This window comes from Salmo salar, chromosome ssa18 (assembly GCF_905237065.1).
Source record: "Salmo salar chromosome ssa18, Ssal_v3.1, whole genome shotgun sequence".
Taxonomy (NCBI): domain Eukaryota; kingdom Metazoa; phylum Chordata; class Actinopteri; order Salmoniformes; family Salmonidae; genus Salmo; species Salmo salar.
This window is the reverse complement of record NC_059459.1, coordinates 75,953,110-75,975,378: the sequence shown is the minus strand read 5'-3', so window position 1 is coordinate 75,975,378 and position 22,269 is coordinate 75,953,110. Positions and strand designations below refer to the sequence as shown.

General features: G+C 42.7%; 1 protein-coding gene across 1 annotated transcript; it reads left to right on the top strand.

Annotated features, from left to right (window-relative positions):
- The first annotated feature begins 113 nt into the window (after positions 1 to 113).
- On the top strand, positions 114 to 20,234 carry LOC106578052 (histone deacetylase 8-like). The gene is made up of 3 exons (XM_045700609.1): positions 114 to 232; positions 19,038 to 19,168; positions 19,983 to 20,234. The coding sequence occupies exons 1-3, from the start codon at positions 114 to 116 to the stop codon at positions 20,162 to 20,164; spliced, it is 432 nt and encodes a 143-aa protein (XP_045556565.1). The 3' UTR covers positions 20,165 to 20,234.
- Positions 20,235 to 22,269: the final 2,035 nt, after the last annotated feature.

The following is a 22,269-nucleotide window of genomic DNA, read 5'->3' as shown; positions in this document are numbered from 1 at the left end:
GTAAGAACTGGGGGAAACAGTCCCAGATCCAAACTCAGGTCCTGTATGCCCATGTACAACCTGATGTAGAACCCCTAGTTCATCCAGACCATGCAGATGGCAGTTTATACAGTATGCCCCCCTACACACACTTCCTGCCCCGGCCAGCAGGGGGGTTCTCCACCACCTACCACATCCACCCAGTCTTCCCCAGGGACAGTAGCAGTAGCTCTGCTGGGGCATCCAGGACAGGGTCTGAGTCAGGTCGTGTCTCCCCTGATCTGTCCTTCTCCCCACCCAGCCAGAGTCCCAGTCCCTCAACCCCTCCATCCTTCATCCAATTAAGACAGACCCTGAGGAGCCTAGGAACCCTCTCACCATCCCTACAGGACTTTTAGAGGGAACCTTCCATCTAGTTTCTTTATAAACTATTTTACAGTTCATATTTTCTTTGGTTGACGTTAGAAGTATAGCCTAAGAGCAGAGGGTGTATTACCAGATTTTCTGTAGTTTTCTGTAGCAAGAGAAACAGGATATATATATTGACTTCCATATTTATCCACAGGGGGACAACAGTGTCCGACTTATCAGGGAAACTTAATTGCCAGTACACTAATGCCCTGGCATTTGCAGCCCAGTAGTAATGTTTAAAGATGGGTAAATATTCAAAAGCCCACTTTCCTTGTGCTTTTGCAAGTGAGCTTTTCAAATACGATGAGCTTGATTGTCGAGTCCAATGTTTAAAAAAAAAATGAAGAGGAGTGTCGCACTCAGCGCACCATACATCATTGGTCTCACAGCAGGAAGCGCAAACAATAGCCTATGAACCTCATAGGCAAAAAAATAGGAAAAAGAGAAAACAAATCTACACTTTGAGGACAATCTCTTCTAAATATAGAGGTAACAATATATTTAATAATGTAGCCTGTGTGTAGCCTTAATACATATTCAACTTAATCAGATATTCATTATTTGACTTAACCTGTTTGCTTGTTAACTGTAACAAATATACGTTTTAATTTGGTGAAGGGAAATTCTACTTACTCATAGTGGTTTAACTCTATGTTTTAAATGCATCTGCATTTGAATCGGGGATATTTTGAGATGATTTAGCTACGCTGTTGTTTTCTTTGAGCAGGACAACTCTAATTTTAGCATGTGATGGCAGCAATGATATGTCTATTTCAATCCTTGGATGTCAGTGGCAGAATCAAAGTGAGGATTGCTGTCTTTCAAATCTAATCAAATCAAAGTGTATTTGTCAACTGCGCCGAATACAACAACCTTACAGTGAAACGCTTACTTACAGGCTCTAACCAATAGTGCAAAAAAAGGTATTAGGTGAACAATATGTAAGTAAAGAAATAAAAACAAAGTAGCGAGCTACATACAGACACCGGTTAGTCAGGCTGATTGCGGTAGTATGTACATTAATGTTGGGGGGAGGGGTTGGGGGGTGGTACAAGCAAATAGTCCGGGTAGCCATTTGACTACCTGTTCAGGAGTCTTATGGCTTGGGGTTAAAAACTGTTGAGAAGCCTTTTTGTCCAAGACTTGGCACTCCGGTACCTCGTCCAACTTCACTATGAAATCTAAGTTAACAACTTTTCCCCCACCATCTCTTGTGATATGAAAAAGGAATTATTCATTACAATGAAAGGTTAAGTTGTCTGGCATCTCTAGTGACCTGGAGGACATATGTAACATTACACTCGCTAGAGATAGGCCATTGAGCGTCACCAGATATATTTATAACGGAGCGCCTGCTCCGGAGCCCTCTTCCTGATAGCCGAACGACAACAACTTGTTCTACTTTACGGTGAAAGGCATGTTGAACAAACGTCGTTGTCTGCTCCTATAAACGACACGATTGACATGTTGAACAAACGTCGTTGTCTGCTCCTATAAACGACACGATTGACATGTTAAACAAACGTTGTTGTCTGCTCCTATAAACGACACGATTGACATGTTGTACAAACTTATTTGTATGTATGTAACGACATAATCGACAATTGTCCAACTTCATCAGATATGAATGGTTTGACTGTGTCCTTGTTAACTGGACCAATTGAAAGTTTTAATTTAACGAAGGAATAGGCTAGGCCTTCTAATAGTGATTAAACCCCAGTCTGTGTTTTAAATGCATTCCAATTTGAATCGCTTGTTGGGACATTTCGAGATGATTTGGGCATGGAATAACAGCCTATATGCAGGTACCTTCATTTACAATGTTTTTTTTTTTTGTCGTCCATATACTAAGGACAAATACCTAAATATACGTTTAGATAGAAGTACTATCTCTAGTGGTAGGGGACACATTCGATTCAACGATAGTCAGTCTATAGATCATCTTTGTGATGATTCATTGAGAAGTGTCACCAGTAGGGTTGTGCTCAATCCAGAATTGAATTGAGAATGAGAAAAAAAAGAAAAAAGAAATGAATTGGGAATGCCTCATAAATGCGAATTAAATTATTGAATTTGAATTGGATTTGAATTGCAGTAGTAAACAGGATACATAATTGCAATTTGAATTGAAGGAAATATAATTGAATTCAGTGAAATTCAATGAAATCTAATGTCTCTTCTATTCTGTGTAGTCTGTACAAATATACATCTTGTACATAAAACATGTTGTTGTGTACATGCTTATAAAATATTGTTGAAACAATGGATTTTCAGGACAAACTCTTAAAATGAACGATCAAAGAAAATAAAATCTGTATGCAAATATTCTAAGTTATTATTTTTCATTAATCACTTACATTTTGGTCAATATGGGGAAAATACTACATTTCCCAGAATGCACTTAATGCTCAAGTTGCCCGTAAAGCCTTCTAAAACAAGCCAAAGTAATCAAATGGCTAATATAATTGGCTATTCTAGTGTTAAAAGAGTATATAAACTGTGTTTCCAGAGAAAAGTTATAAATTCTTTGGTATCTGGAAGTGTGAGACTCAATGAAGCTCTCATATTATATGACTGAGTGGAATTTCTTTGAATTGCACTTAATTAAATTCTGATTTATGTCGCTCAAACTCAAATTCAAATTCTACATAATGTGGGGTGTAGCCAATTCAATTAGAATTTTAACTCATGAGTTGAATGGGACTCAATTCAAAAATTCTGAATTAAGCACAACCCTGGTCACCAGAGATGATGCATGCTTAGGGACCGATTCAGACTTAGGAAATGTATGCCTTTCCAACACGCTTTTCAGTAGTTGGTATTCAGACTTACCTTATGCAGATGCGTCGCGTAACAGTTCCCTTGCGAGCGCTGAATAAATGTAATTCAACCACTGAAAACCCACTCACTTGCTGGCCAACAGATTTTCTCGTGGAGTTTTAATTCAATAGGGTTTTCAGTAGATTTATCTTAAACCATCCCTTTAAATTTGGTGTAGCTTTAATTTGAATATTCTTGACAGACTCACTAGAATATTTGGAGAGAACGGTTCAGAATATTATGGATCAATGAGAGAAATCAACATTAACATATTTATCTCCTTTTCAGCACCAGTTTGTAGATTTAAAAATACTTTATTTATGAGCAAGAAAAATACTGGTTTGGCGATCCTTTATGCAAAAAAATATATTAGTGAATCAAAAATAGTGGTTTGATTCCACCTGAAAGTTGCCATATTCAATTGTTTAATCCATGAAATATTGGAAGGTGAGTAACTTGTAATATAGAGGTTGAACAGTAGTCCTATAAATGTACCCTAATACTCCTTACTAATCATCACCTATAATTGTACCCTAATACTCCTTACTAATCATGGAACTGGGATGATGCCCTGCTTTTTTAACACCACACTTCACCAAGAAAGTCCTGCAGGTTCTAGTTTTGTCTTATCTTGATTACTGTATAGTCGTGTGGTCGAGTGTGGCAAAGAAAGACCTCGTTAAGCTGCAGCTGGCCCAGAACAGAGCGGCACGTCTTGCTCTTCATTGTAATCAGAGGGCTGATTGTAAGGGCTGTCTGAAGAGAGAGTGGACCAAAACGCAGCGGAGTTAGTGTTCATCATTTTTAATTATTAAAGAACACTATGCAAACAAAACAAGAAAAACCGACAGCCAACAGTCCTGTCAGGTGCAAACACTAACAGAAACAATTACCCACAAAACCCAAAGGAAAAACATGCTCCTTATGTGTGACTCCCAATCAGCAACAACGAACTTCAGCTGTGCCTGATTGGGAGCCACACGCGGCCCAAAACAAAGAAATGCAAAAACATACAAAAAGGAACATAGAACGCCCACCCAATGTAACACCCTAGCTTAACCAAAAAAAAACCCTCTATGGCCAGGGCGTTACAGTACCCCCCCCTCCAAAGGTGCGGACTCCGGCCACAAAACCTGACTCTGAAGGGGAGGGTCCGGGTGGGCCTTCTTACGGCGGCGGCTCAGGTGCGGGACGTGGTCTCTGCTCCACCTTTGGCGTCGCCCTCTTAGGTGGCGCACCTGGCCGTGCCGAAGGTCTTACACACAAGGTCCCTCAGTCGAGCAGTGATTTTCAAACACAGATTCAACCACAAAGACCAGGGAGGTTTTCCGATGCCTCACAAAGAAGGGCACCACATCAGTGGGAAAAAAAATAAACGGACATTGAATATCCCTTTGAGCATGGTGAAGTTATTAATTACACTGTATCAATACACTGAGTCACTACAAAGATACTGGCGTCCTTTCTAACTTAGTTGCCGGAGAGGAAGGAAATAGCTCAGGGATTTGACCATGAGGTCAATGGTGACTTTAAAACAGTTATAGAGTTTACTGGCTGTGATAGGAGATAACTGAGTATGGATCAATAACATTGTAGTAACTCCACAATGCTAATCTTTTTGACAGAGTGAAAAGAAGGAAGACTGTACAGAATAAAAAATATTCCAAAACATGCATCCTGTTTGCAACAAGGCACTAAAGTAACACTGCAAACAATGTGGCAAAGAAATTAAGTATTGTCTCCTGAATTCAAAGTGTTATGTTTAAAGCAAATCCAATATAACACATTACTGAGTACCATCAAGCATAGTGCTGGCTGCATTATGTTTTTTTAATTTTTTTTATTTAACTAGGCAAGTCAGTTAAGAACAAATTCTTATTTAGAATGACAGCCTACCCCGGCCAAACCCGGACGAAGCTGGGCCAATTGTGCGCTGCACTATGGGACTCCCAATCATGGCCGGATGTGGTACAGCTTGGATTCGAACCAGACTGGGAAGTTTTATAGGATCAAAAATAAACAGAATTGAGCTAAGCGAAATCTTAGAGGAAAACCTGGTTCAGTCTGCTTTCCACCAAACACTGAGAGATAAATCCACCTTTCAGCACAAATCTACACTGTAGTTGTTTACCAAGACGACAGTGAAAATTCCTGAGTGGCGAGTTACAGTTTTGACTTAAATCTGCTTGAAAATATATGGCAAGACCTGAAAATGGTTGTCTAGCAATGATCAACAACCAATTTGACAGAGCTTGAGTTTTGAAAATAATAATGGGCAAATGTTGCACAATCCAGGTGTGGAAAGCTCTTAGAGACTTACCAAGAAAGACTCACAGCTGTAATCACTGCCAAAGGGGAATCTAACATGTATTGTCTTGGGGATTGAATACTTATCTAATCAAGATATATTACTGTTTTTCATTTTTACAAATGTTAGAATTTTGACATTACAGAGTATGTGTAGATTGTTGACAAAAAATGGCATATCCATTTTAAAACCACCTTGTAACACAACAAAATGTGTAAAAGGTCAAGTGGTGTGAATACTGTCTGAAGGTACTGTACTGTATGCTCCAGAACCTCTGCCTTGCTCTGGCCTGGACTCCCCGCTCCTTTACATCAATAGGACCCTCTGTACTGACTATACATGTATGTAGGATCAGTATGTGAATGTGATTTCCGTCTATGGAGAAGACGGATGACGGGTAATAAAAATCTTGGGGAATTCATTCCCAACCAGAGGCTTACACAGAAAACCAGACCTATTACAATGAGCACCACCATGACCGCCAGCACCACCTCTATCCGTGGGGACCATGTCCCTGTGTCCTCAGAGGGCTTTTCTTGAACAGTGATGGTGAGAGTGACAGCTTCAGGGTTTCCCCTCGTCTGTTTGTCAGGGCCGACGAAGCACCGGTAGGTCCCCCGATCAGAAAGAGTTATGTTAGTGAGGGAAAGATCACCTTTACTGTAGCCATCTTTGGACACAGATGCTCTGTCCTCAAACACGGGGTCAAAGGTAGTATGCCCTGTTTCGACCTTCAGCACAGAAGGTTGAACATCTTTTTGTCAATGGAAGTTTATTTCACTGTCAGTTATGGCATGGCAGTGAAGAGTGACATTTTCTCTGACATGGGCAGATATTTTAGTGGGGACCAAAACATCTAGTTTTACATCGTGGAAAAATATTGTTGTTGCAGACACACTCATACCACCTCACATCATTGTCCCTGTCCCTCTCCTTTCTTCTGTCTCTGATTCACTTTCACTTATGGCGAAAGATGGATGCTCCCCACCCTGATCCACTACTGGACAGGGACTGAATTGAGAATAATTCACTCTAGGCCACACATGCCTTGCTTCATTCATTCTAACTACACAAAAATATATAATTACAACAACTAGGATGATCACCACCACCACCACCACCACCACCCCCAACACCACCACCACCACCCATGTTGGCCTTCCTGTGTCGTCGTCGTGTTTTTCTTTGGGAGTGACAGTGAGAATGACAGCTCCCGGATTTCCTTTCTGGTGGTCAGGGCTGAAGAAGCACCAGTATGTCCCCTGATCAGAAAGGCGTAGGTCGGTGAGGTTGAGGGAAAGGTCTCCCTGTCGGTAACCATCCATGGACACAGATACCCTGTCCTTAAAGACAGGGTCGTAGGTTACATTCCCTGCCTTAACGGTAGACACATTCTGTCCATCTTTCATCCATTAAAACCCCTCGGTCAAGTTCAGCAACCGTCTTCTTGATGATGGCCTCTGATGGACCATCCTGATAACGCCTCAACTCCATGACACCCCCATGGCATGATCCAGAGAAGGGGAGTGTGATAGGGTCATTTAAAATGACTGTCATAAAAGTAGGAAGAGACCAGGTGGATTCTGCAACAAGTGCAAGTAAGAAAACAGTAAGAACTCCAGTTGCCTTCCAAGCCATGGTTGATATCTGTCTGGCAGTGCACAATGCCTAACAGACAGATATTTAGCACCTGTTATTGTTTTCTCTTCAACAAATTGATCTGGGGGGTGATTTCACTTTTTGAAGATTCTTATTCACAAAAACAGTGGCGGCAACAGACATTTTTCACTGTGGTAGCTAAAGGGTAATTTTGCTTGGGGCTTCTAGGCTAATCTTAAAGGCGGCTTCTGCAGCGTCTCCCTGGAAACGCCTGTGTTCACAAAGCTCAAAGTCGTCCAAAGTAAGAAGCATTCCGTTGCAGTCTCCAGTATATCCAGGATGTGTTGGCTGTCTCAAGTCCTGGATGTGAAATATACATAACAGGTGAAATATAAAGCTTTCTTGCAGTCATATGAAACAAGAGCTACATCAGATGCATGTTTTGTATTTAACTGTGGCGATCACTCCACTGAACTGACATTGATGGGTGGACACTTGCACATATCAGGCTCACTAGTTACTAATTATAGCCCATGTTGTAGTGAAGGTGCCTGTAGGAGTGTTAAGTATCCACCAGCAGATGGCGCAGGTCCAGAAAGCGGGAAAACGCCCTCTTCCTATTCCTGAATCTGGGGAATTCAGTCCCAAGTTAAGGGGACGTAATTCCCTTTTAATGCACTTTTCTCTCTATGCATATTCTGACCCTGAACTTAATGATTGGTTTGGAAGGAAGCAGTAGCTAACTGCAAGCATCTCAAAGCAATCACTATTTTCTTTCCCCTGCCTGCTATTCAGTGGAGAGGATGTGTGATCCAAATCCATGTTTAAGGATTTAAAACATCTGTCATAAAGGGGCTCAAAACATGAGAATTGTGCATCACAGATAGACAACGCTGTTAAACTGGGATTACTGGCTCAGCTAGACAATTAGATGAGCCATCCACTTTCATAACCAACAAATGGAGGAGAATAGGTACGTGCTTGCCAGTTGCCAGAATTATAACGTGCATTTAAATTGTTTGGCAATTGTGAGACAGCACTGACAAGTCGGCCGACTCCTTGAACCAGCTGTATTTTTTAGACCATGTGTGAAGGAGATTACAGGCTACAAAGGCATTTTGACGACCAACCCATTTTGAAGGGTACATCAAGCGCGATCCAAAACAAACCTTTGGATTGTATGAATGAAGTGTACAGAGAAGCTATAGCTAAGGAGGTGTCTGATACCCCTTTTGCGTCTGTACAGGCAGACGAGACCACTGACGTCTCCTGTAAATCACACATGGTAATGGTGATAGTGTAATTTTTGCAGACCTATCCTTCCTTTCCACCTTTTTCACGGGCTCACCCAAAATACTAATTGACGAACAGAGGGGTCCCCAGGCCACCGGGTACACAATGGAACTTCAAAAGCAGAACCGTCAATGCTGTGTGGCAGGACGGTTGAGGCACTGACCCAGTGGATGGAGGACATCCGCACTCAGCCTGGATGGGATGAGATCACCATCAGCGAGGCTTATGTCCTGTCCATGAAACTCAAGGATCCCACATTTCTGCAACTGCTTGAGTTATTTTCCTTGGTCATGACAGAGGTGGATGTGTTGTACAATACGAACCATTGATGCAGCAGAAATCGCCGAAGCAGTCATCAACTTCAAGGTGAACATTCAAAACATTTGCGAGCAAACTAACGCACTGGCCAAAGGACATGTTAATGCCACTGAACCAAGGCGGAAACACTTAACACTGCACCTGTTACGTTACCCAGTTTCTGTGTTGATGTGGGTTTGTATGTGTGTGTGTATTTCAGGAAATGGAATCCTGGATTTCTCAAGCAGCTGATTGGTTGGTCCCATTGATGATTTGCGCTCTGAACCCTCCCTCTCGTCAGGGGTAACAGCTGTCTTCAATTACCAACTCCTTCTGCAGCTGGATAAAAGCCAGTGTTCCTTTGTCAGGATGGGAGAGTGTCTTTGATGTCCTGTGTTGGGTGTTAGTCCATGAAAGTTTTTGTTGAAAGTGGTTTGTAGCTGCTATGCCAATAGGAATTAGTGAGTTTGATTATTGAAATTGTTCACTTTAAGTTAGTAATTATTCTGTTTTATTTGTTCCTTGGGGGAGGGGAACACACCTTGGGAGTGTTGAGCTAAGAGGCCTGTGGGAATACAGAACCTGAAGTATTTAATCTGTCTGCACATTATGTAAGACCTGGGCGGACCACCCCCTGTATTTTGGTTAGCGTGCCAGGAGGTGCTAAAAGATTAGGTAAGTAGTGGGTAGGCAGGTAGGAGAGGGGTACTCTTTAACTTTTACTTCCTTTGGTTCCGTCCTGCCCGTTTTCCCCACAATACTGTGTTAGGAATAATACATTCCCTGTAACGGTAATTTTCTCTGCCTCTGTTGTCCTTCCCCTGCGCCTACGATCACATACCTTTTTCACTCCACGGGGAGTTGAGCTGTAGCAGGGTGTTGTGTTCCCTCTGCCAAGAGGTGTGTGTTCCAGCACCTGTGAGGGAGGCATGTGACAATTGCTGCTCATGTGCAAGAAAGATTTTCTGAAGGTGACCATTTAATTGCAGAAAGCTTGATGGACAGCCCATTTGTCCCGCAGTATGTACATTCCTTAATGACCACAGAGCTCCAGTGTGCTACCACGCTATGGGTTGTGGTCAACCAGGAGAAGTAGAAAATGGAGCTGTCCACACTACCGGTATCCTGAGCTGCACACTGGCAAAACAGTCATTTAAATAAAGTGCTACGAGAACAACCTGCAGGAGGCCTGGTCTGACACGGTCTCTCTTCTCAAAATCATCACCACTCTGATAACTGTCGCGTCAAACTTTTCAACCCTTAAGGATAAAAACCTTCAAACTCAACTCCATGGCCAGAAAATGTTAACTGCGCTGGCCATGCTGTCAATCCAGCATGACATCTTCCAGAGAATGCCAGACTTTGTTGAAAGTGGTTGGGTTGGTGCCCAACCACTTTGAGAAGAGAGACCGTCTCAGACCAGGCCTCCTGCAGGTTGTTCTCGTAGCACTTAAATGCTGGTCATTTATGAACATTTGAACATCTTGGCCATGTTCTGTTATAATCTCCACCCGGCACAGCCAGAAGAGGACTGGCCACCCCTCATAGCCTGGTTCCTCTCTAGGTTTCTTCCTGGGTTCTGGCCTTTCTAGGGAGTTTTTCCTAGCCACCGTGCTTCTACACCTGCATTGCTTGCTGTTTGGGGTTTTAGGCTGGGTTTCTGTACAGCACTTTGAGATATCAGCTGATGTCAGAATGGCTTTATAAATGTGATTTGAGAAGTTTGCCCAAAAGAAGGGCCACCGTGCCAACTTCCTGTTCAAGTGAGCACAGCACAACTATGGTGAGTCCATAAATATGTCTAGTATGCTGCTGCATAAGTGATGTAATACTAAGTGTATGTTGTGTAGTAAGCAGTTAGTAGCCTATGTCTCACCCTAGCTACATCCGTCTCAGCTCGCTCATGTCTTAATGGAAATGACGGCTTGCCTCTTAACCGCTTATCGTCATATATGCCGTAGTTTGTACATCTGCGTTGTGTTGCTTTTATAGGTTCATATCATTAGCATATTAATCATTTTAGGAAATGTTAGCATGTTGTATTTAATTGTTTTTCTTTGTTATAATTATTTCTGGTGCTTTTCTCCACGAGGAGGGTGGTAAGTTACAGACCCAACAACATATCTCCTCCTCGTAACCATGGTTGCCAGTGACAGTGTCTTCCCAATCAAATATTTTTGTTCAGTAATAGAACTTGGAATTACACGCGTCTAAGGGGACCACATTAGGGACCACATTCTTAGGGTGAGACACAGGCTACTAATTGTATTGTCCTTCTTTTTTAGACCACATAGGCCTAATAAAATACTTAAACTGGAGTCTGGCTCTCTCTCCGACTTAAAGAAGAGTAAAGGCCTCAACTTGTTGACATCTATCTGAACGTCTGTCGCTGTCCATTTTGAAATTGCTGAACGAATAAGCCTCCCTCATTGCAGTTTGCTTGTTCTTGCTTATACTTAGAGCTAAGTGTTAATTACATAATTATTGTGAATGTAATGATCAGAATTGTATGGTTCAAAACTCATGTCGGCATTCATTATTGAACAAGAATGTGGTTCTTGTCCAGTTAGACAAATCCACAAGGAGTCAGTAGAAACCATATTTATTTAAGCAAGTCAGCCATAAGCTCCACTCTCTGGACCGCTTTATGTAGAGCAGACCCTAAAAGTTTGTGGGCACCGTTTGTCACCGTTATAGTGCATTTAATGTATTGGTTAGAGTTGTGTATTGGTTAGCATGCATCTAAAAAATGTTTTGATTATTTGCGCCACCAAGATTGACATGCTAAAATCGCCACTGTACAGGACCCTTGGGTATTGAGGAAAGGGGATATTTTTTTAAGGCAATCACTGTGGATCCAAGGAAAAGAACATCCCCTCAGGAACAATAGAGCACCTGCAGCACCGTCGTGTCTCACCCCGCTACCAGCCACCTAGCATGCGGTGAATTGCCTCGTGCCGCTCGCTTGTGGGCGTGCTGGCAGCATATGGCAGCATGTAGCAGCTGTTCGGTCGTGCATCAAGAATTCAGCATAGCAAGTTTGTATGAAGGTATTGTTATTCAATGGGTTAATAGTTTAACCCACTCTCCATTATATTAATTTATTCACAGGTAAATAGTAGGCTAATATGCTCTGGTGACAAGTAATCTTTGCTGCCCTGTTTCCAATCGTCCACATGGCTGGGATAACCTTTTAAGTAAATGTAAAAAATAAACTATTAGCTACAGTGCAGGCTAACTCAAATAAGCGGCTAACATAGCTAGCTATCTAGTCATCTGTACATACTGTATAGCCAGCTAAGGGAAGCACAGCCGAGAGCTACACAGTGACACGAGCCTACCAGACGAGCTAAACTACTTCTATGCTCGCTTCGAGGGGAAATGACACTGAAACATGCATGAGCGCACCAGCTGTTCCGGAAGACTGGCTACGGAGAGCGTTATCACATTGTAAGACCTTTAAACAGGTCAACATTCACAGAGCCAGATGGATTACCAGGCCGTGTACTGCGAGCATGCGCTGACCAAATGGCAAGTGTCTTCACTGACATTTTCAACCTCTCCCTGTCCGAGTATGTAATACCAACATGTTCTAAGCAGACCATAGTGCCTGTGCCCAAGAACACTAAGGTAACCTGCCTAAATGACTACCGACCCGTAGCACTCACGTCTGTAGCCATGAAATGCTTTGAAAGGCTGGTCATGACTCACATCAACAACATTATCCCAGAAACCCTAGACACACTCCAATTTGCATACTGCACCAACAGATCCACAGATGATGCAATCTCTATTGCACTCCACAATGCCCTTTTCCACCTGGACAAAAGGAACACCTATGTGAGAATACCATTCATTGATTACAGGTCAGCATTCAAAACCATAGTGCCCTTAAAGCTCATCAATAAGCTAAGGACCCTGGAAATAAACATTGCCCTCTGCAACTGGGTCCTGGACTTCCTGATGTGCTGCCCCCAGGTGGTAAGGGTAGGTAACAACACATCCACTACGCTGATCCTCAACTCAGGGGTGTGTGCTCAGTCCTCTCCTGTACTCCCTGTTCACCCACGACTGCATGGCCAGGCACGACTCCAATACCATTAAGTTTTCTGATGACACAACAGTGGTAGGCCTGATCACCAACAACGAGACAGCCTATAGGGAGGAGGTCAGAGACCTGTCAGTGTGGTGCCAGGACAACAACTTCTCCCTCAACGTGATCAAGACAAAGGAGATTGTGGACTACAGGAAAAAGAGGACTGAGCACGCCACCATTCTCATCGACGGGGCTGCAGCGGCGCAGGTTGAGAGCTTGGTGTTCACATCACCAACAAACGAACATGGTGCAATCACACCAAGACAGTGGTGAAGAGGGCATGACAAAACCTATTCCCCCCCCCCCCCCTCCCCAGGGGACTGAAAAGATTTGGCATGGGTCCTCAGATCCTCAAAAGGTTCTACAACTGCACCATCGAGAGCATCCTGACTAGTTGCATCGCTGCCTGGTATGGCAACTGCTCGGCCTCCGACCGCAAGGAACTACAGAGGGTAGGTCAGTTTTGCGTTTCACCTCCTGATGATTATGACTGACTGATTTAAGCCTTGTTTTTTTGATTATCTGGTAAACATTGTTGAATTGTAACACATACAGTAACCAGTCAAAAGTTTGGACACACCTACTAATTCCAGGGTTTTTCTATATTTTTACCATTTTCTACGTTGTAGAATAATAGTAAAGACATCAAATCTATGAAATAACATGTATGGAATCATGTAGTAACCATAAAAGGGTTAAACAAGTCAAAATATGTTATATTTGAGATTCTTCAAAGTAGCCACCCTTTGCCTTAACAGCTTTGCACACTCTGGGCGTGTTAGAATCAGGAATTCCCCAGGGCAGCTGTCTAGGACCCTTATAAAAAAGCTTTACTAACGATATGCAACTGGCTTTGAGTAAAGACAGTGTCTATGTATGCGGATGACTCAACACTATACACATCTGCTACCACAGCGACTGAAATTACTTAACAAAGAGCTGCAGTTCATTTCAGATTGGTTGACAAGGAATAAGTTAGTCCTAAATATTTCCATAAACTAAAAGCATTGTTTTTAGGACAAATCATTCACTAAACCCTAAACCTCAACTAAATCTTGTAATAAATAATGTGGTAATTGAGCAAGTTGGGGTGACTAAACTGCTTGGAGTAACCCTGGAATGAAAACTGTCATGGTCAAAACATGTTGATACAACAGTAGCTAAAATGGGGGAGAAGTCTGTCTAATAAAGGTCTGCCTTCTTAGCAACACTATCAACAAGGCAGGTCCTACACCTACAGGCTCTAGTTTTGTCGCACCTGGACTATTGTTCAGTCGTGTGGTCAGGTGCCACACAGAGGGACTTCATAAAATTACAATTGGCTCAGAACAGGGCAGCAGCAACAGTGATATGCATGTCAATCTCTCATGGCTCTAAGTGGAGGAGAGATTGACTTCATCACTACTTGTTTTATAAGAAGTGTTGACAAGCTGAATGCGCCAAGCTGTCTGTCTAAACTACTAGCACACAGCTCAGACACCCATGCATACCCCACAAGACATGTCACCAGAAGTCTCTCCCCAATCCCCAAGTCCAGAACAGAATACGGGAGGCACACAGCACTACATAGAGCCATGACTACATGGAACTCTATTCCACATCAGGTAACTGATGCAAGCTGTAGAATCAGATTTTTTTTAAAATACTTATGGAACAGCGTGGACTGTGAAGAGGCACGCAGGTGCTAACACACACACTCTACACACACGTAGAGTGTGGTATTGTTGTATGGTGGTATTGTGCAATTTGTGTTGAGGATGTGTAGCAATGTTATATGGTGTACTGTTTTATGTATAATGTAAGTGTCTTGATGTGTTTGGACTCCAGGAATAGTAGTTGCTGCCTTGGCACCAGCTAATGGGGATCCCTAATAAAATACAACCAACTTGACAGAGCTTGAAACATTTTTTAAAGAACAATGTACAAATATTGTACAATCCAGGTGTGCAAATCTCTTAGACTTACCCAGAACGACTCACAGCTGTAATCACTGACAAAGGTGATTATAACATTTATTAACTCAGGGGCGTGAATACTGATGTAAATTTGTTATTTCTGTATTTCATTTTCATTAGATTTGCAAAACATTTCTAAAAACATGTTTTCACTTTCATTATGGGGTATTATGTGTAGATGGGTGAGAAAACAAATATATTTAATCAATTTTGAATTCAGGCTGTAACACAAAAAAATGTGAAATAAGTTAAGGGGTATGAATACTAATAAGGCACTGTAATACGTGTTATGAAGCAGAAAATATTAATGATGGATATGTTACTTACTAGACCACTTGTTCCTAAAAACATTTAAAAAGTCAAAACAAATAGCGTATGTAAACAAATTGGAAATAGGTGTAGGCTACAATGGAATATGTAGCACTTGCAACAACGACATATATTGCAGTACAGGGATATGTAAAAAATTTTTTTTACCGTTACACGGAAGGCCCGTGTCGGGACTAGAGTCCAATCCCTTCCAAGTGCTATTAGGGGAAGGGCAAGGCAGCAAACTCACAGAATTGACGGGTTTTCCGGGGGCTGGAACATAAAATCCAGGCGACTCGTATAATTCACGAGGTAAGTCCGTGCATATACTTTCTGTACACTGGTAATTTTCAACTTTCTATCAAATTATTTTTCAGATTAAGTTGTATTGAGGAAAGGAAGGCTATTGTAAGAATTTTCAGTGTTTGCAAGTCTAGCCCTAAGTTTTCACTAACTTCATAAGGGACAAGTCATTGTAACATTGTGTGTAGACTTTCTGAAGGCACTGTACATACATACAGGAGAGTTATAGTTCCCGCTGAAGCAACAAAGCCCCTACACCACGACAAAGCAAGGTGGAGTCCACGAGGGGAAAAAAAAAAAATTAAAATGAAGAACAGCACCCGGCGAAGCTGTGGTGGAGTCGAGGTTTCCAATGTCAAAGAAGATATTGTTCATTAGATGGTTGGAGAATGTGCCTGTTCTTTGCAGATGGTTAGAACACTGGAGAATGTGCAGACCCAGTTGAATTCAGAGATTCTTCTGGCATTTACTTAAAGCTTGTCTGGAGCTTAAACAATAAATAGACAATAGATCAAACAGGAAAAATGTGGAATAATGTATGGAAAAGTGGAGGCTCCTCAGAGGGTGAAGGGGAGGACCATCAGTGGATTTCATAAAATTAAAAATAGTGAAACATTTAAAAAAGTTATCCTTTTTAGATAAAACTATAGTAAATATATTCACATCACCAAATAATTGATTAAACACACTGTTTTGCAATGTCTACAGTAGCCTCAACAGCACTCTGTAGGGTAGCACCATGGTGTAGCCAGAGGAAAGCTATAGTATACTTAACAAAAATATAAACGTAACATGAAAAGTGTTGGTCCCATGCTTCATGAGCTGAAATAAAATATCCCAGAAATGTTCCATACTGACAAAAGCTTATTTCTCTCAAATGTTGTGCATAAATGTGTTTACAATTTGTAGCTACCACAAAACCTTTCTTTGTATTGGTGGTTACATTTCATACAGCAATCATAAAAAAATAAAATAATGTGATAACAGTTTGTTGACATCAAACGCCTGTATTCAATTGAGACATATGTCATGAATATACATAGCCATCTCGAGACAACAGCAATATAAAGTGTTTTTTCTCAGTTGCCAGGATGTGTCCTATTTGCTTCAGTACACTCATAAAATCTTAAGCATTACAAAACTTCTATTTGGTCAAATAAACCTCACGTAACAAATAAGCCATACATTTTTTTTGTTGGCCAAATTTGACACTCTCATTGACCTCCATACAAAAACTCATTGTTTGGTCGGCAAAACAACGAAAAAACGCCACCTGCTGGATGGAGACAGATTTTCCGCCTCTCAATTTTCAATTCAATTTCAATTTAAGGGCTTTATTGGCATGGGAAACAAATGTTTACAAGCAGGTGAAGTACATAATGAACAAAAGTGAAATAAACAATAAAAAATGTACAGTAAACATTACCCAAAGCCGACTCCTCCTTTGGCAGCCTTTCCTTTCAGTTCTCTGCTGCCAATGACTGGAACTAATTGCAAAAATCACTGAAGCTGGAGACTTATATCTCCCTCACTAACTTTAAGCATCAGTTGTCAGAGCAGCTTACCAATCACTACACCTGTTCACAGCCCATCTGTAAATAGCCCACCCAACTACCTCATCCGCATATTGTTATTTATTTTTGCTATTTTGCACCCAAGTATCTCTACTTGCACATCATCTTCTGCACATCTATCACTCCAGTGTTAATGCTAAATTGTAATTATTTCGCCACTATGGCCTATTTATTGCCTTACCTCCCTAATCTTACTACATTTGCACACACTGTATATAGACTTTTCTACTGTATTATTGACTGTATGTTTGTTCATTCCATGTGTAACTATGTGTTGTTGTTTGTGTCGCACTGCTTTGCTTTATCTTGGCCAGGTCGCAGTTGTAAATGAGAACTTGTTCTCAACTGGCCTACCTGGTTCAATAAAGGTGAAATAAAAAAATTTTAAACTCACAAAAGTTCCAAAAGCATTAAAGACATTTCAAATGTCATTATGAATATATACAGTGTTGTAATGATGTGCAAATAGTTAAAGTACAAAAGGGAAAATAAATAAACATAAATATAGGTTGTATTTACAATGGTGTTTGTTCTTCACTGGTTGCCCTTTTCTTGTGGCAACAGGTCACTCATCTTGCTGCTGTGATGGCACACTGTGGTATTTCACCGAATACATTTGGGAGTTTATCAAAATTGGATTTGTTTTCGAATTCTTTGTGGGTCTGTGTAATCTGAGGGAAATATGTGTCTCTAATATGGTCATACATTGGGCAGGAGGTTAGGAAGTGCAGCTCAGTATCCACCTCATTTTGTGGGCAGTGTGCACATAGCCTGTCTTCTCTTGAGATCCAGGTCTGCCTTTGGCAGCCTTTCTCAATAGCAAGGCTATGCTCACTGAGTCTGTACATAGTCAAAGATTTCCTTAATTTTGGGTCAGTCACAGTGGTCAGCTATTCTGCCACTGTGTACTCTCTGTTTAGGGCCAAATAGCATTCTAGTTTCTCAGTTTTTTTGTCAATTCTTTCCAATGTGTCAAGTAATTATCTTTTTGTTTTGTCATGTTTTGGTTGGGTCTAATTGTGTTTCTGTCCTGGGGCTCTGTGGGGTGTGTTTGTGTTTGTGTTTTTGAGTCCAGGACCAGCTTGCTTGGGGACTCTTCTCCAGGTTCATCTCTCTGTGGGTGATGGCTTTGTTATGGAAGGTGGTTGTAGTGTCTCGTAATGTCTCTTTTCTGGATTTTGATATCGGCCTAATTCTGCTCTGCATGCATTATTTGATGTTTTACGTTGTACACTGAGGATATTTTTTCAAAATTCTGCCAGTTGGCTTTTCATAGCCGATCATTCAGAGTTAGAGACAGCAGGTGCCTCTGTACTAAACATTTTACTATTATCCAAACTGCTCCATCGAGAAGATTGAAATACTGCCCCTTTTTGTCCTCATACTAGCTAACAGTAAACACAGCAGCAATTATGGAATGGCACAAAGCAGCTGATTGACTGACACTGCTATTTCAAAATGGCTGCGGAGGCTATTGCTAGCTAGCATAAGAATGGAAAGGGCAGTTTTCCAGGAAAACGAGCAGTATTTCCAGTATTTCTCGATGAAACAGTGTGGATAAAGGTCTAATTTGGAGTAACGTCTCCCATCCCTGCATTATGGTACATTTTCCGACCCATATCTCGCGCCGGCTCCATGGTGACTTAATGTAACCACGATTGTGTTCCGACCCCAGTGCAGCACAGTGTAAACAAGTGTAACGGAAGGGTCGGTATCTTTAGGCGACCATTACCTTAGCTAACCAACTGAACTTGGTGCTTGTTTCACACAGATTGTGGATGTTTGAGGAGTTGTAGTTATTCTTTTAGTTTAAAGATTCAATCAAATAGCTAGCTACCATTTTGCTCCAAAGCCAGTACCCCATTCTGAGCTCTACCTGCAGTTATAGAACAGTTCAATAACTCACTTTTGTTTATTATCTACTCCACTTGCTTTGGCAATGTGAACATATGTTTCCCATGACAATAAAGCCCCTTGAATTGAAATTGAATTGAATTGAACTCTGTAGAACAGTTCCAGAACTCTGTGTTAGCTAAGTAGATAGAATGCTTTGGAACAGTCTATCAGTGTCTGTGTCCGTCTATCTCTCTCAGTGTTGTGAAGCCCCATGTTGCGACCATTGAGGAGATGGCCAAGTTCAACACAGACGCCTACCTGGAGCACCTCCACAAAATCAGCCAGGACGGAGACAATGATGTCCCCCAGTCCGGAGACTTTGGCCTGGGTAAAAAGAGAGGGAAGGACGGGGTCCCTGGAGCTTAGTTTGACAGACATCAATAAATGAGAGGGAGAGAGAAAGATGGGAGAGAGTACCATTGTCATTTCATGTAATGTTGTTTTGCTGGCAGTAGAGGGTGCTCTAACACCCGATAAACATGACCCACATCCCATTGCCTCTACTGGGCAAAAGGTTGATTGACAACACACTAAATATCTACATTAAAATCCCTCCAGTTATATATTTGAAGATATAAATAACAGATTGATGCTGACGGCCCTCATAGGCTACTGATGTTATCTAGGTCTGTGGGTGGGAGCTTGTAGGAAGGATACCACCCCAGTCTGGTATCACTGGATGGGGAATACTCATCTTCTGCCAACCTTTCTTAGAAAAACTGCTCAATCTCACCATATGTGTTTTCTCTGTCTTCCCCATCTCTCCATGTCCCACTCCAACACCCTTCCTTTTCATTGTCTCTCCTTCTCTTCCGCCTCTCTCTTCCTCCCTTTGTTTCTCCTCCACACCTCTGTCTGGTCCTTCCTCCCATCCTTCCTCTTTCTCTCGGTCTTTGTCACTCTCACTTCTCCTCCCTCTCACCCATTCGCTCTCTCTCTCTCTCTCTCTCTCTCTCTCTCTCTCTCTCTCTCTACCACTGTCTCTCTCTCCCGCCCTACCTCTCTCTCTACCTCTCTATCTACCACTCTCTCTACTTCTCTCTCTTTATATCTCTCTCTCCCCCTTCTCCTTTTCCATCTCTTCCTCTGTCCTTTACCTTATCTCTTCCCCCCCCCCCATTCCTCTATTCCCCTGTTCCCAGGTTATGACTGTCCGGTGGTGGAGGGTTTCTATGACTATGCTGCAGCGGTGGATGGTGCCACCCTGACAGCCACCCAGTGCCTGCTGGATAAGAGGGGTGAGGTGACCATCAACTGGTCAGGAGGCTGGCACCACGCCAAGAAAGAGGACAGGGGAAGGACCAGGGGAAATGCTGATGAGTGATTTATATGAGAAAAACAGTTAAATGTTGTTGAATAAATCATGTTAGTTGGAGGTCCTATAATTGTTGGTACTTTATGTCCTCACACTCTCTCACTTCACTTCCTGTCCTTGTCTTTCTCACTGTCTCTTACCCTGTTGTCTCAGCATCTGTCTGGGCATGTTTCTCTCTCTCTGTCTGTGCCTGTTAAACCTCTCTCTTTCTCTTTCTCTTTCTCTTTCTCTCTCTCTCTCTCTCTCTCTCTCTCTCTCTCTCTCTCTCTCTACTGTAAGTGGATACAAAAGGTTCATATATGTTGATTGTCATTTTTTTGTCTGTCAATAAGATATGTTATTGTGTATTTTTAGAGAATAATGTCATGTTTCTCTCAAGTGTGGAAGTTTTACCTCTAAAGAGATGACTGCTACATGATGACCGTGACACATACACAATCACACTGTGATACCTAATAGACTTGAAAAACCCTCCCACAGTCCCATATTAACCCTACCACCCTGTTGTAGGTACTGGAGACCTGTGTGACACAGGGCTGGGTAAAGGTACACCGTCAGCGTCCCTCTGGATGACACAGGGCTGGGTAAAGGTACACCGTCAGCGTCCCTCTGGATGACACAGGGCTGGGTAAAGGTACACCGTCCACGTCCCTCTGGATGACACAGGGCTGGGTAAAGGTACACCGTCAGCGTCCCTCTGGATGACACAGGGCTGGGTAAAGGTACACCGTCAGCGTCCCTCTGGATGACACAGGGCTGGGTAAAGGTACACCGTCCACGTCCCTCTGGATGACACAGGGCTGGGTAAAGGTACGCCGTCCCTCTGGATGACACAGGGCTGGGTAAAGGTACACCGTCCACGTCCCTCTGGATGATACAGGGCTGGGTAAAGGTAGGCCGTCCACGTCCCTCTGGATGACACAGGGCTGGGTAAAGGTACACCGTCCACGTCCCTCTGGATGACACAGGGCTGGGTAAAGGTACGCCGTCCCTCTGTGTGACACAGGGCTGGGTAAAGCTACACCGTCAGCGTCCCTCTGGATGACACAGGGCTGGTTAAAGGTACGCCGTCCACGTCCCTCTGGATGACACAGGGCTGGGTAAAGGTAGGCCGTCCACGTCCCTCTGTGTGACACAGGGCTGGGTAAAGCTACACCGTCAGCGTCCCTCTGGATGACACAGGGCTGGTTAAAGGTACGCCGTCCACGTCCCTCTGGATGACACAGGGCTGGGTAAAGGTACACCGTCCCTCTGGATGACACAGGGCTGGGTAAAGGTAGGCCGTCCACGTCCCTCTGGATGACACAGGGCTGGGTAAAGGTACACCGTCCCTCTGGATGACACAGGGCTGGGTAAAGGTACACCGTCCCTCTGGATGACACAGGGCTGGGTAAAGGAACACCGTCCACGTCCCTCTGGATGACACAGGGCTGGGTAAAGGTAGGCCGTCCACGTCCCTCTGGATGACACAGGGCTGGGTAAAGGTAGGCCGTCCACGTCCCTCTGGATGACACAGGGCTGGGTAAAGGTACACGGCATCAAAGATGACGGACATTTCCAGGTCTTCGCAAAGTACAGGACAGGGCCTTTTTGAGACAAAACCATTTCCGTAACGCTTCACATTGTCAGTAACATTTATAAACAAGCTTGGGTTGCATGTTCATTGTTTTGTTGAGGTTTTGCAACTGCAGAGAAAATACAAATGTTTTTGTTTAGTAAAATTATAACATTTTCCATTCTATGGTTTATATGTTGGCGTACATATTGCATTGGATGAAGTTGTCAGTCTGCAATGATTGTAATTGTTATAGTCAGATTAATTTACAGCATATAATATGTTAGATTAACTACTAAAGGTGTGATTGTTGTTGTCATCATCAGTGTGATGAAGGAGGTGCAGGCGTTGTTTAACCCGGAAACAGTTGGGAGTTGACCCCATGTGTTCCTTCAGCATGACCCCTGTAAGGGTGGCACAGTGTTTACGACACGTACTACTGGCACCTACCCACACTACCACTGGGAGGAGGTACGTCTGACACACACACACACACACACACACACACACACACACACACACACACACACACACACACACACACACACACACACACACA